A 16060-nucleotide genomic window follows, 5' to 3' on the forward strand; every position below is an offset into this window, starting at 1 on the left:
AAAAATGTTCTTTCGTTCTTGACCAGTACACAACGGATGAATACGTGTACGAATCGGCCGCTAGGGTTATTATAATTGTAGCTGTATTCGGCTCGAGTGGATTTTACCAGATCGGATCTCACTAGGCGCGCAAGGCGCCGAGTGTGATCCGACCTTGCAAAATCCATGAGAGCCGAATACAAAATCCAAGATCTAGCTTCTGTAATAATGGCCCTTTTATTATATACCTCAACCTTTTTGTTTGATGTATAACCCTTGTGATCAGACGTAACCTAATCGTCAAAAGTATTCCATTCTTCATAATGCCAGATGACCGACAACGAAAATTTGAAACAGTGAGGTGTTATTTTATTACAAATTACCAGAACTTCCTATTTGGAGGACGTGTAAAAGTGTAATATTCATAGCTTTACACTTTGTACATTTCTTGATGGCCCTTTTTGAAAAAAAAGGGTTCATGGGTCATTATTTCCCTCAAAGACCAGGCGCTAAGCGACGAGATACCCGCCTGTAAAATGTAAACATATTAACAGGGTCAATCCTAGGTACCAGTACACAAGTGGATATCGCAGATTCGAAGAACATGAAGACCTTTGTCGGTTTCAATGTCCCGGTTGGTTCAATAAGAACAATTTTCTGAAAATTTCATGAAAATCCGAGACCATACGCATTAAACCTTTCTTTAAAATTTTGGAGCTTATTACTATGTTTTGCGTGTAACAAGTTCAGGACTATTCGAAGAAAATGTAATGCTACTGGACTGGACCGTGCGTCGTAGTTGGTGGCCTGATTTGGTTAAGTTTTTGTACGTAAGCTGATATCTCAGTAACAACTGAAACTTTACACCCTTTCTCAATGGGATAAACTGAGTTTCACTGCACAGGTTTCATAACTCTATTTTGTTGTGTGTGTTTTTTTTACAAAATTATACCCTTTTTCGACTCATGAATTCTGGGTTGAGTTTTTGAATGGATTGAAACTTCACACATTTGTTCACTGTGATAATCTGGCATGCAGTGCACAGGTTCAATAACTCTGCTTTGCATTTTTTACAAAATTATTCCCCTTTTTCGACTTAGCAATTTTTGGTATCTCGGCACCCAATAACGGGAATGAATTGAAACTTCATACACTTTTCAACTGTTTTGCATTTTTACAAAATTATGGCCCCTTTTCAACTTCTATATTCATTCAATTGACAAGGCAGTTGAATAGTCGAGCTTTGCTGTCCTCCGACAGCCCATGTTTACTGTAATGATCTAATATGAAGAATGCGTAGGACCCATAACTTTGTTTTGCTTTTTAAAAATTATGCCCGTTGTTCGACTCTACTCTTTTTGGTTACAGATAAATTAGATCCAAATTCATATTTGAATATAATGAACCATATATTACTTCGCAGAATCTATATAAAAATAAATTAATGATTTTGTTATGTATAAACGGCTGTTTTTGGTTTAAAATAGTACACACCTATTACATAAACAGGTCAACACAATATAAGTGTGTATTCCACTTTTTTTTTTTTTAATGACTGTTATACTTTATATTCAATTGTGATTGTACCTCTACAAAAACAGTCAGTTTTACATAGTCAAGTTAATTTCATTTGATGGGAATTTTTCTACATTTAAAGTTCGTATCTAAAACACAATTTAAGTGAAAAATGTACATTGGATATCTTTAAGTTTTGTATGTCAGCTAGTATATCATTTAGCATCATACTTTTCTATATCTTTTTATTCAATCACTAAACTTTTCGTGACAAGCCTTTGAATTGTGGAGCGTTGCTATCCTCCGACAGTTATGTATTTTCCCCAACATTTTTGGCGGCATGGCGTGATAATGTGGCAAGAAATAAAATCAGATGACAAAAGAACACACATTCTTTAATACTGAAGCTATTTATAAATCATTTTCCACCTTGAATTCTGTTTTGACAGTACGTTCCTCCATACTCCGGCTGGCATTCACAGACGTAGGTAGATTCCGGTCCAGCAAAGCAAAAACCGCCATTTTGACACGGTTGGCTGTCACACGGAAATTCTACAATACAACACGACCTTTTGTACAGTGGCACAGAGAGGACATATATGTTTTAGCCGGTGCTTTAGCAACTGGCTATACCTCTAATTCAACTACCATGTTTCAACCTCGCGTCATTTGAGTTTTTCTTCTATTTCTATGTGACCGCTAGTCCCATATTTATTTTTTATGATCTTGGTAGTGTGTGTGTGTGTGTGTGTGAGCAACTGAGGACTACTGTTTTAAACAAAAACAACAAGCAGCAACGGATTCTAGAATAATTATGAACTTTATATTCACATTCGGAATCACTCAGCTCTAGGGTTAGGGTTAGGGATAGAGTTTAGGGTTAGGGTTGAAGGCACAAACTTCAATTTACATAGAGCTGTATAGGGAAAACCTTTAAGAATCTTTTCTTGAACCAAAATGCACAGAGCTTAGATATTTGACATGTAGCATTGTCTAGTGGACCTCTTCCAATATCGTTCAAATCATGACCGGTCTATGCCCAATGAAATGTTGATTCAACAGGTGTATCGGTTGAAATGGCTTTGATCATACTAGTACGTGCGCAAGTAATAGTATAAAAACATCAGTGCACATATTAGAACATGCACACGTACCAGTTTAAAAATATCTATGCCTGTAATAAGTTATACGTGCCGCGTAGATGTTTTATACTAATACTTGCGCAAGTGTTTTAAGCTAATACGTGCGCACATATCAATTCTTAGTAAGCACATGTCTTTTTTAACTTTTTATACTAAAACCTTCCTTATTGCTTGTGCACGTATTGGTAAAAATAGAGGCACGTATAACTTATTATGTGCGCAGGTTTTTTTTTATACTAGTACATACACGTACTAATAGATGCGTTGATGTTTTTATACTTATACATGTACGTGCACACGTATTAATATCAAAACATATATATCACCTAAATGCCACCGTACCTTTGTTCGAAAGTTTTGTTATCTTTGTTAAACATCTTATATAGCATTCCAAACATGACTTTGCATGTACAATGTTACCATACTATGTAATACGTTACCACACCCTAACCTAAGTTATCGTCTCCTTCACATTTATGTACATACCGTCCCTTAACCGACTTTATTGCTGTTCCCGACGGATGCTTGACGCTAATAGTAAAGAAAAAGGCCTACTAAGACGACCATAGCAACCTGACTGACTTAGCAAAATGATGAGACAACCTCTGTCACAGGAAACAGCGCTCTCGACTATTTCCGATGCTGAATAGTGAAGGGCTTATCTTTGGAAACTTGAGCAATCACTGGAGTGATTAATACCCCCGATGCGGATGGTGATGTTAGACATCAGATTAAATTTGAGACAAATCTCAGTGTTCTTAGTAACAACAGAAGTGTAGCGAAAGTGCATAAAAAATAAAAGAATTCTTAGTATATAAGGGACATAATTCGTGGAATATTTCTGCAAGAGTAATATACCCTATGTCATATGATGTGTGTTTTGGAACAAATGTTTTAAGTTTCAAGCAAATCCATTTAGCAGTTACCGAGGCAGAGTAAAAGTACATAACAACTTTGTGTCATATAATGTGGGTAACGATATGGAACAACTAGTTTAAGCCTGAATCAAATCCATTCAGTTATAACAGAGATAGAGTGAAAGTGTATCAAAACTTTAACCTGAAATTCAAAGTAAAAAGGGGCATAATCTATGAAATATTGGTGTCAGAGTTACGGCCTTTGTGTCATATGATGATATCATGTGGATGACGAGTCATTAGTATTCTAAGTTTAAAGTAAATCAATCAAGTTATAAAAGAGACAAAGAGAATTATATCAAAATTTAACTAAGGTGCGGACTTCGACGCTGGTGCCAGTAGGATAGGTCTCCATCTGCTTCGTACAGTGGAGCTAGAAGTATGTTTACAAAATGTATAATGAATGTAAATATCTTACGTCCACAAAATGGAAGTGACCCTGTCCATTTTCCGGTTTTAGAGCAGGTCCGTGTGGAATCACCGTTAAGCATGTTGTAACCTCCGTTACAAGTGTACGTTACCGAACTACCAACCATTCGATTTCCAGATACACGTTTGGTACCATGTTGTATATCAGCAGGTGTGGGACAGGCAATGTCTGTAAATAATATATTAATTTAAATCAACTGACTTCTATACGGTGTACGTTAAGACGCGCGCTGATACGTTACTTACGTTACATTATTTTCTAGAGTGGAAGTTTTAGCACAACTAGATGGATTTTTATGAAAGATATAAAAGGTGTTAAACTTACTGTATCTTATTCCAAGAGCAGCTCCTGTCACTTGTGGGATTACATGCGTTGTTGCAAAGCCGCCGCACCCGCCAAAATGAGTTTCATATTCGGAGAAAAATGTACTAGGAATATTTTGACTTGAGGGTACTTCATTAGCTAGATCGACCCATTTATGAATCAGTGCGTTATCTGTGCTGTAGCTTGTTACTGCGAGGTTGTTCTTGTTGAACAGAAAGACAAAGTAGCTATTAGGGTTGCCGTCACAGTTTCTGTACGTAACGTCATGTCCGTTAACCCTGTAATATAAAATGTACATAATTAAATAACGCATAAACATATCATATTAACTCCAGGTTCTAGTCACACATGCATAATAGCTTCAAACGATTAAGACGTTAAGAGGAGCAATTTCTTTTTTTCAAAACTTTTTGTCCAGTTATCGACACAGTGAAGTATAAAGTTAAAAGTGCAAAAAAATACTGTCACGAGACTGAGTATAACTATGTTACAGTGTGAAACAGTATCACTTGTGTCTCATGTTGAACAGTGACTGTGTTCATTTTTCTATAACAATAACATTTTGAGCTACCTTTGCAGGTAATCTTCGAAGATTAGAAAAACCTTTAATAACTCCTAGGTTCACTTTGCAACGTTATATTTACCTGTAACCATGAACTTCACCCTTGTGTATTCTCGAAGTCGGCATAAACCCTAAATATATATATGGTGACATTTTGCCATTTACAAATCCAGCATAGTTCGCATGGGCGTTGTACTGAATTGACAAGGGAACGCTGGCATATTGTGAAAGTTGCTCGATCCATGCGACGTATTGTTTTCCGTTTGTTCTACGATCACGGATTAGAACATGACTTTTATTATTGCCTTCAGTAAGATCTGCAATGTTCACAGCTACTCTCGTTGCCGGGGAAACGTAAGTGTAACCATAGCCGTCATGTATGTCACAGTATACGTGGTAACCTTGACCTTGTCGATTATGTATTGTGAAAACCCCGCTGGTCCTAGTTATGTCCGCTTTATAGATGTCGGCGCATGAATCTGAAATGAAAGAAATTGCTTTTGAAATGAGTTGTATGTCAACTCATTTTGTAAAGTGACTTCTCTTCCTTACTTTAAAGTCCAGCCACCGTGTGAAACCAAGTTCGAATACTCGAAGCAGTGAGGGGAGATCATAGAAGGTGACCAGGTAGTGTTCGAACTTTAAAATATTTTCACTATTCTGACAATATCTGGAAGGTTTTCGACCTGATTCGAGCCCCATACGACCGACCATATACCCATACGACAGATGTGTGGCCTAGTTTCAATTTGTAATACCGCTAGGGTAGTAATGGAGTTGCATATACTATATACATAATAACATGAACCCACATGTAATATTAAGAGCCTCCGTGGTCGGGTGGTTAGGTCGTTGACTTCAAATACATGCCCCTCGCAATATGGTTTGTGCCTCAATCGGGGCGTTGAATTCTTCATGTGGGGAAGCCATCCAGCTGGCTACCCAGGTCCCGTCCGTGATGAAATGATGCACGGAGGGGCACCTGGGGTCTTCCTCTACCATCAAAGCTGGAAAGTCGCCTTATGACCTATAACTGTTTGACCCAACAAAACAAACAAACAGAAATATTCTCTGTAATGAAGGTTGTATTGTTACTCTGACATCTATAAAAAGTTCAGTACATACGTGGCTGTCCAGCTGCGAAAACTTGTATTTCAAATATGCCGATAAGAAGAATAAGAAGCAATCCTTTGAGGATTATTTTAGCATCCATTCTTATTGTCTGCGATAATTGAGGTAAGTAGAGACTTCTGTGACGCTTTCGCTTATCTTAGTTGTTCAACACACTAGTTTAGGTTCAATTTGATAAGAAAAATGTACATTCTCTACCTTGGGAACTACGTGAATTAAGACCGCAATAAGCATAGGGAATACAGACACGCGAAACTATTATAATTGTATATAGAGTCTGTTTGTTTTGGGTTAAACGTCGTTATTCAACAGTATTTCAGTTATGTAACGGCGGACAGTTAACCTAACCAGAGCTTCTGGATTTTGTACCAGTACAAACCCAACTTCCCCACATGAATCACAGAAGGAGGACGAGTGATTTCAGACACAATGTCTCACGGAGAACGTAGTAATACGCCCCGCGATCCGTAGAGCTGCGCTGTCCCTACTGAGCGGGCTTCATTGTATATAAAGAAAGAATTCAATACGACAGAATCGTGCTGAGCCCACGTGGTCTTAGAAATTACTTTTAAAAAGACAAAATCATAAGAAAACACTTCCAAAGCTGTATGTTCTGAAGCCTTTCGTGTGAAGATTATGTCTAAGAATTTCGGGCACAGATGATGATTTGTTTGTTTGTTTAGTTGGGTTTAATGTCGCACCGACACAATTATAGGTCATATGGCGACTTTCCAGCAGAAAAACTCCATGTGTGCCCCTCTGTGGATTATTCAGTCACAGGCAGGCACCTGGGTAGAACCGCCGACCTCCCGCAAGCCAGTTGGATGGCTTCCTAATATGAATAATTCAACGCCCCGGGTGAGGCTCGAACTCACATTGGTGAGGGGCAAGTGATTTGAAGGTGGAGACAGATGAATGGCATCTCTGCAGACATGGTTGACTCGGTGTGACTAACCTTATTCGCTCGGCGCTTCAGTTTGACCCGTTGTAGTGTTTGTTACCTCCCTTACACCTGTAACGAATCTATAGAGCTTGGCGACTAAATACTACTTTTTTCCAGTGGAAACTTTGAAGAGTCGTGGTATTTTATGGTTTGGTTTGCTACTTTATAGTTAAGACACTTTGAATGTGTTTAAACAAGGTCTATTTTAATCTATATAAATTTTTAAACATTGTTCACAAGTAATTTCAATAATCATATATCACCAATTAAGAAACTCCAGTTGCATTTCAGTATGTGTATATAAAATATCAAAAAAAAATGTAAATAAATTACCATTCTTAGCATTGTGATGACCCTGTTTGTTCAGACTTTTCTCTGCGTTTTTAAGGAAATTGATTCGTTTTAAAGTGTTTCATCAGTGTATTTTTTATTTGATTTTTAATGTATATTTGCTTGATGACTTTAGAACCTGTCTTTGATGACATTATGGTAAAATGTACGCAAGAGACTGTCAGATACGCTTAAAACAACAAACAAAAGAACAGGTGTTTTGTCCGTCTGTGCGATGCCTTATGACAACTGTTTTGAAAGTCACAAGCATAAAATGTCTTTAGCAAATCTGCATTCAAATATATTCAAATATAAACTCCTAAAAGGTAATGGCAAATACAAAGAAACACATTTGCAATATAGATTAGACAACAGCCTGCTTTCACAAACAGCGCCCCCGTCGTTCTACGGCCCCGGTGTCTGCGGATACGAATAGTACCATGGAAGCACGGGCTAAATATCTTGAAGTGGTGTAAAATTGCTAATGGAATAAAAACTAAAGTGGATTTAATGGTAATATACTGGCTGCTATGGGAGGAGTGGTCTTTTGTCGCAGGTGCGGCCAGCTGCATTTGTTCTTTTTCAACATGCCTAATTAGTCCAAATAATAGCACATTTAGAGACAGCGTGATCACTTACTATAGAACATTAAATCATATTTAAAACAAGCCAAGGTTTTATAGTACCCAACAGTAAGCGATTGCGCGAAAATAAGTTCACAGTCTATATAGCCTAAAAAATAAGGATTGATCCCTGAACTAAGCTGAAATATACCGAGATGAACTTATTTTGATACATTATTTTCTTGTCTATCCTCAAGTGACCCAAATTAGTTAAAATAAGCTTTCATTGCCTCTTTGATAGCATGACACCCATTAGTCCAACAAATCTGACGCGATCCTAGAAAATATTGAGACAATTTTTTCATATGGGCAATATCCCCACTCGATTAGATTGCCCCGTCACAAATATAAATCAAGAGCGCCGCCAAGCGGGGCAATATACGTCCAAAGGGTTACACCAGAGGATGGGAGCAAAATTTAAAGAACTTGACTGTTGAAGCCCAAAGGACAGGAACAACAAAAAGAAGAAATTCAAAAAAAAAAAAATCTAAGTCCACAAAAAATTCAAAATACCTCTAAAAATTGGATGTACTATCCATGTTGTACCACAGAAAAGTTGTTGCAATAACTTGTAGCCCAACCCATTTGCTTTTGTTACTTATTATGTATATGTGCTATGTATTATGTGTTCAGAAGCAATAAAATATGATTAAATAAATAAAAACAGAAAAGTTGTCTCGGTTTTTCCCTACGGCCAATAATAAAAAAGTTTCAAAATAAGCTATTTATAGTAACAAAAAGGGAAGTAGAGTAACTTCGGGAAAATTCGACAGTCGTGTATATTCGACACATTGAATTAATATCCACGTGGAAAAACCCATAATGTCTTTGAATAATTTTTCTAAAGTAATTTATATGACGTCATATTTATATATGACATCATGAGAACATTTTGATCACACAGGCTTTCTTTCCTTTTCCGATACGCGCATCGGGTAACTTCGACATTCAAATTCATTTTGAACGAAAATCGTAGTTACAGTTTTCTGTAAGAATGGTCAGCGGAGCTAAGGTATTTAAAACTATTCTTACAATTGCATTTTGACTTTACTTAACCGAAATACAAACAGAAATATATTTGATGTTGATAATTAGAAACAAATAATATTCCCCGGTTTCCAAGCATGACCTTGGCTAGGGGTGACGAATTTGCACGACAAGATATAACACTGTTGCGCTAATTCGACATACTATCAAAATTATTCGATTATATCGTCTTTAAAGGATATTTACGGCATACAAATGGTTTAAGTGTGTTTTTAACCATATCCATGCTTTCCTAATTTTGTCCACGCAGATTCTTAAAGTATGTTAACCCTAAGCTGACGTCGCTAATTACGTCACTGATTTGTGCATTAAAAAAGCACCTGTGCATTTAATTAGCGTACACATATTTACATCTGGGACCAGTACGAATTTATGACAATTAATTATCAATAGACAATCAAAATTTGTGCAAAGTAAAATATATTGAATAGGATATGATAAGAACATATCATCGTTATTTAAAACAATCATAGCCGAGTAACCCAAAGGTTTCGGTAACAAATACGCCTTATTTGAGATTAAAATATCCAGACAAATTCGTGCGAAGTGTTCCAGAGCTCTTACTTTCCATCAAAACTTGCCCCCACCGTTCAGATGGTAGAAAATGGTTCCATTGTCAAAAAAGAAGGCAGCAGCGAATAAATAAATAAACATAATTAATGAGGCTATATTATATTGTTTCCTGAAACAATTAGCCGGCGTTTGTATAACCTGCTGAACAATTAATATTATTTTTTGTTTTACTTTTTATAGCTTGATCGAGTTATGAAATCTGAAAGAATTAGAGCCTACTCGTCAGCATAAAAACTGTTGTTTTATGTCTATTGCGACATTTGCTGTTTTTAATGTAGCTATATAAAAAAGATAAATCTTCAACTTGTATATTTTTTAAAACTCTACCAGGGTGCCGAATTTGACCGAAAGATGTCGAACTTACACGACGACAACAATCAGAATAATATCCATCCTACTGACGATGTAGATGCAAACACTGGGCAGCGTTTTATACTGAAGACGCAGAAAAGGTCTACTTTCGTTTTCATGAAATGTTCGCACCAATCATTCTGAACCGAAAACTGCTTCACCGTTTTTATGCTTAAGGTGTCGAATATACCCGAAGTTACTCTAATACAAAAAAAATATTGTAAGAGAACAAAAAAAGGAATCTGCCAAATAAAAACAAGAGCACTGCAATGCAGAGCAATATACACAACGCAATGTCATATATAACCTTTGACCCCTAAATGTGACCTTGACCTTGAAGCGAGTCATCCAAAACATGCACCCTGCATGTCGCCTCAGTGTGGTGAACATTTGTGCCAAGTTTCTTTGAAATCCTTCAAGCAGTTCAAGAGTAACAGAGTGGACACAGCAAAGTCATATATGACCTTTCACTCCTAAGTGTGACCTTGACCTTGAAGCTAGTCATCCGAAACAAGCGCTCTGCACGTCGTCTCAGTGTAACATCTACATCTACATGATACTTCCAACAATCATTAACGATTATGACTGGAAGGCCTCAGTGTAATGAACATTTGTGCCAAGTTTCTTTAAAATCCTTCAAGCAGTTCAAGAGTTACAGAGCGGACACAGCAAAGTCATATATGACCTTTCACTCCTAAGTGTGACCTTGACCTTGAAGCTAGTCATCCGAAACAAGCGCTCTGCACGTCGCCTCAGTGTGGTGAGCATTTGTGCCAAGTTTCTTTGAAATCCTTCAAGCAGTTCAAGAGTTACAGAGCGGCCCCACACGAAACACATTCATATGATCTTTGACCCCTAAGTGTGACCTTGACCTTGAAGCTAGTCATCCGAAACAAGCACTATGCACGTCGTCTCCGTGTGGTGAACATTTGTGTCAAGTTTCTTTGAAATCCTTCAAGGGGTTCAAGAGTTACAGAGCGGACACGAAATTGTTAACGGACGGACAGACGGACACCAGCGTCATAACATAATACGTCCCTTCGGACGTATAACAACCTGAACGTCGAATTATTTTGACTAGACCCCCATAAGCAGTGGACCAGGATCAGTGCACTTGTAGTCCATGATGATGTTAGGCGATAGTAAAATGTAGAAGTATGTCCAAAATCATAACATAAAGGAATGCGTCCTGATCATGAAAATGGATATATTTAGGTATATAGGTATTTCTAACATTTTTGCCCAGTAAAATAAATTATAGTAGATCTACATGCAGAAGCCTCACCATCCTTTGCATACAGTAGTAGACCTATAAGGTATAGACACTGGTGACATCCTTTGTAGTTACAATTTTTACCAGAATACAACTAAGATACAACCGTTCAACTGAAATCTTATTATTTAGTCATTTACATTCACATATAAAAAAGGTAAAATAGTATTTTACGCGGGAAATATATAAGACGTTAAGGTTTAGGAGTATATCACCAAAACACAGAAATATTTTATAAACGAATAACATCGTTACCAATATTTAACTTAACCATTACATGTTCTGCCGTACTGTCCCGTACTGAAAATATTCTGAAAAAGTTGTCACCCTTTGAAAATGAATGCCATTTGTAAAGAAATAAAAATAAACAATTGCTGAAAACTGTGTTCCACTTAATTATGTAAAATTTCAACACTCGCATGCGATTGCAAATGAATCAAAACTAACATGTGTAACAGTTCTTTGAAAATGGTGAGTTTTTGAAGGCGTTTGACTGCCCGGAAGTGGGTCCCATTTAGGAAGTCTTTTTTTCGGAATTCAATGTTTATTTTAGTATATTGACACTTGTTGTGTTGTTTTTGTAATGATATCGTGTATATTACTTATATTACTCTACAAAACAAGTGTCAGTATACTGATATAAGCATTGAATTCCGAAAAAAGAACTGTTTAAACAGGCCCCACTTCCAGACAGTCAAGCGCTTTTAAAAACTCACCATTTTCAAGGAACTGTTACACATGTTTGTTTTGATGCATTTGTAATAGCGTGCGAGTGTTGAAATTTCACATAACTAGGTGGAACACAGTTTTCAGCGATTGTTTATTTTTATTTCTTTACAAATGGCATTCATTTTCAAAGGGGGACAACTTTTTCAGAATATTTTCAGTACGGGACAGTACGGCAGAACATGTAATGGTCAGGTAAAATATTGGTAACGATGTTATTCGTTTATAAAATATTTCTGTGTTTTGGTGATATACTCCTAAACCTTAAAATCTTTGGAATAATTATCTGGGTAGTCTACTGCATATCATTTGAATGTATCTGATAACTGGAGGATATTTTCTATCGGGGTAAAAATTCATTAAAATCTGCATATGATTTTTTTTTTAAATCATCGCCACTTTTATGCAGCAGATGCAAAAATTGATGAAGTTACACGACTCTGTTCGAGCAAGGCACGTGCTTAAAATACACTCTGGTGTCCTGCTAATTCATGCAGATTGTATCTACTGTACTTTCAGTTTCACTTTATGTATTGTTGCAAATCCCAACAATCCAGGTATTCGATAAACATGCATACCTGCAAAAGATCACAAAAAAAAACCAACAAAAAAAACATCAGTTGCTCTGATAAAAGGATACATTCGGCGATTTTTACGCTCGGGTAAACGTGGTATGTTGAAACAGACTATACCTTGGATTTTCTCACAACCTTCATTTCAGCCAATGAAAATTGTTGACACAATTTAGTATTAAATGAATACACAAAGATGGCTGAAAACAACAAGGGAGGGATTTTAAATAGAGCTGAAAAACTTCTACGCCGGAAAAAAACACTGGTAAGTCATTATTAAAATCCGAATTAATTGTATTCAATTTTGCAACCGGTATCTGCTCGTATTTTTGCAGGTTCCATGTCTGCATGATTTTAATAAAAACTATGGTAGTTTTAGCAGGTGTGTTGTGACAGTTGTCAAAATGACTTCAGGTTATATATTCTGTCGACTTGATAAATAGTAGAAAATACATGAATAAATAGTAAGAGGATTTTGTAATAAACTGTCTTGATAAATAGCAGAAATACATAGATATTTTTACATGAATAAACAGGAAGATTATTTTGTAAATATATTTTGCAAATAATGAAATATAGGCTACTGTCGGTACTGGACCAGTATGGACAATCACATTCACAGAGTAAAAATTCATGCATCATGCATTTATGTCAGAGATTGAAATGAAAAAAAAGTTCAGTATTTTCACACAGTAGAATCCATTACAGTTGCCCATTTAACATTCAGTAAAGATAAACCCACACAGATGAATTTATTCAGCTGAAACATTTAACATGACAATCTATAGAGACCACTGAAATGAAAGTACATTAACTTTCATTTTAGTGGTCTCTGTAGATTGTCATTTTAAATGTTTCAACCAAATAATATTCCAAATTAATTAGGCCATGGGGGCAGCTGCACTCAATGGGTAGAAAGAGCATTCATTGAAGCTGAGTGCCAGTACTTACCCAGTATAATACAGGGGTCGCAGTTTATTGTTTTATGAGAACATTTCTATATATCATATTATTTCTTTTTTTTATTTGAAGATCTACTGTCATTTGACAAAATTTGCATGCTGAGATTAAAAATAATTGCAGAATTATTTCAGAATTTATGTAGTTTGAATATATTTTCCAAAAGTAATTAAGGCATGTTAGTAAAAGTATTTTAGCAGGAAAACATCATGTAACATACATGTATGACATGCCTTAATCAGACTTGAGAAAACACTAGCAGCTGCTGTGGTTTTAAATAGTTAATTTTTGACTTGTAAAAGTATATAAATAAATCTTCACATAAAAATGATAAAATTCTGTTCTTATGTATATCTTTGTTATGATAACATTGTTATCTTCTTGAGGTTTTTAAACCTGAAAATATAAAAGGGAATGACATTGTAAGATTCATATTTCACATATTTAAGTTTTATTTTGTTAAGGGGATAGGCAACCTATGCTTACTAGTGCAACAGCTGTAGATCTGTTGTTAGCCTCCAGATTATAGAGAATTATTCTGCAAATTACTGTATAGCTACTCCATGATAAAATCAGACACTTCAATCTTTATGTAAATATTGACCAATATTTAACGAATGTATCCCTGTGTTAAAGGTATAGCACTTATTTCAATTAAACATTTGACAGTTTAAATTAGTTTGCAGTATCAGTGAAGTTGTTTGTTTAGTTTTGGAATGGTCAATACAGTAATTCATAGTTAAGATAGGGTGACAGACTGCCTTCAAGGGAGCACTTTATTTAATATTAACAGCTTTTTGATGACATTCCTTCCTCTGGTAGCCCCATTACTTTAATATATAACAAACACTTTTCAGATTTCAGAAATTCATAATGATTTCAAGTAACTTGAAGAGAAATGCTGATGTTATAGATTTATTCAGCCACATTAATGATATTGTTATAGGGTTTTTATAATTTTTAACTGATTCTTGATGTGACATAAGGACAGACAGACTGACTGATGTACAGTTCAGACATTCAGTGCCTCCCGGTGGCATAAAACTACTTTATTTTATGTACATTTACTAATTATAGTAATTAACACACTTTCTAAATTATATTTTTTTTTACATAAATCTTATACTGCGTTATTTACTTATTAGCTTTCAAAGTTATCTCCTGTGCTATTAAATATCACTCGCATATTAAACACTTTTCTGATAGGGCACGAATATGATGTTATTTTGTTTTTATTTTCATTTTCTTCCCTCAGGCCATACCAAATTGATTAATAGTTCTTCGGAAAATTTTCAAAAAAAATAGGAGCGGGCGAGCGAAATTTTTATTTTATTTTTTTTTTCTCAATTTTGATTTTTTCAGAGGCGGGTAGATTTTACATGGAGCGAGCGGGCGTTTTTTATTTTTTTCCCCAGCTTGAACCCTTGAGGAGGCGGTTATGATTATATATAAAGTTAACATTTCTTTAGAAATAACACAGAAATCAAACATTTACAGTGTGGGTAACACAGTATATAGCTTTTCTATATGTTTTACAGACTACATGAATGATTTTGCAGATAAATTCATGCCAAAACTCACTGAATCACTTTATTTTTTTTATTTTGTAATTTTAATTACTATGGAATGGGTGTCTTATTTTTAATTTTGATTTTTCTACATTAATCTGAAGACGTGCCTATTTAATGGCACAGGATGAGGAATATTTAAGACAAAACAGGCATATGATTGTGTGGAATAACATTTCTTCTGATACACAGTTAGATGGCTTTGACACATGAACAAATTTGTGCCCCTAGTGGAACTCCAACCCATAGAGGTGAGGGGAAGTAATAAACCACTTGACCAGTGAGACCAAATGGAGTTGGGCATACAGATGCTTCGACATTGCTCGAATCCCTTTGGAATAATTTCTTAACAGATCATGATCAGGCTAGCTTAAGCTTTTGTGGTAGAGATTCATTTCAGGCAAAAATAATAACAGACGGACAAAGAATGATCCCAATATGGCCACCCTTAAAAGTGTTGTTTGTTGTGCTTTGACTGAACTAGAAATTTAGAGTTGGGGAAGTCTGTTTTTTTTCAGTTTCTTTCGTTCAATCAATTTACAGCCAATTTTAAATATATCCTGGCGTCATGTGTACAAACAGGCAAAACTGGGGTTCCAAATTATTTTCATATCAACACTACTTATTTGAAAAGCTAAACAATTTTTAAATTGACTAAATGCGTTTTGATAGAATATCTGACTGCTGTACTAAAGAGGTTACGTTCAAAAGGATTTGGGCCGAGACAATGTGATAGGTCAGTCAGGATCTGTGAACAAATATTTTTTTAAGATAGTACTTGGCCTCAGTTTTGGGCTCTAGATCTAACATGCTGAATTAAACAACTGATAACAAATGGTTTGAAAACTTTATATCTGAACAATATTTCCAAATATTTTTAACTGCATCCCAGTGCACGTCTTACAAGTCGGGCTTCGTTCTTTTCACTGTATTGAACAAAAGTAGAATGTGCCTATTTCATTACCTACCGGCACATCGAAGGCCATGTGTGGCACTTGCACATACACTCCAGATTTAAAACAAATGATGAACAACACCATAATTCCTGACTTTTTGAGTTTGGATCATCAGCTACATGTATTACGGACGCATGA

General features: G+C 35.8%; 2 protein-coding genes across 5 annotated transcripts in view; one reads left to right on the forward strand and one right to left on the reverse strand.

Annotated features, from left to right (window-relative positions):
- Window positions 1–1868: 1868 nt before the first annotated feature.
- Window positions 1869–9590, reverse strand: LOC123559871 (uncharacterized). Of its 2 annotated transcripts, none has more exons than XM_045351988.2 (5): window positions 9508–9590; window positions 4952–5348; window positions 4308–4585; window positions 3972–4151; window positions 1869–2046 (listed from the first exon to the last, which is right to left on the reverse strand). In XM_045351988.2, the coding sequence occupies exons 1-5, from the start codon at window positions 9512–9514 to the stop codon at window positions 1913–1915; spliced, it is 996 nt and encodes a 331-aa protein (XP_045207923.2). In that variant the 5' UTR covers window positions 9515–9590; the 3' UTR covers window positions 1869–1912. The 2 variants fall into 2 exon arrangements, with proteins under 2 accessions (XP_045207923.2, XP_045207922.2); XM_045351987.2 differs by lacking the exon at window positions 9508–9590 and adding an exon at window positions 5995–6153.
- A 2972-nt stretch (window positions 9591–12562) lies between these two features.
- The window catches only part of LOC123560973 (bridging integrator 2-like), an 84486-nt gene continuing 80988 nt past the window's right edge, over window positions 12563–16060 (forward strand). For 2 of the 3 annotated variants that reach the window (XM_053552177.1, XM_053552179.1), the window contains exon 1: window positions 12563–12703. In XM_053552177.1, coding sequence (XP_053408152.1) covers window positions 12635–12703 — 69 coding nt within the window. In that variant the 5' untranslated portion in view covers window positions 12563–12634. The remainder of the gene's footprint in view (window positions 12704–16060) is intronic. The other variant, XM_053552178.1, reaches the window with a different exon arrangement.

This window comes from Mercenaria mercenaria, chromosome 10, assembly GCF_021730395.1.
Source record: "Mercenaria mercenaria strain notata chromosome 10, MADL_Memer_1, whole genome shotgun sequence".
In the NCBI taxonomy this organism is placed as follows: domain Eukaryota; kingdom Metazoa; phylum Mollusca; class Bivalvia; order Venerida; family Veneridae; genus Mercenaria; species Mercenaria mercenaria.

Excerpts from the sequence above, each read along its gene's own strand:
- LOC123559871 (XM_045351987.2), bottom strand. The coding sequence starts at position 6,082 with ATGGATGCTAAAATAATCCTCAAAGGATTGCTTCTTATTCTTCTTATC. Across the intron at positions 5,349-5,994 it reads TTTCGCAGCTGGACAGCCAC|ATTCATGCGCCGACATCTAT; the intron begins GTATGTACTGAA and ends CTTTCATTTCAG. Across the intron at positions 2,047-3,971 it reads GTCACTTCCATTTTGTGGAC|AATTTCCGTGTGACAGCCAA; the intron begins GTAAGATATTTA and ends GTTGTATTGTAG.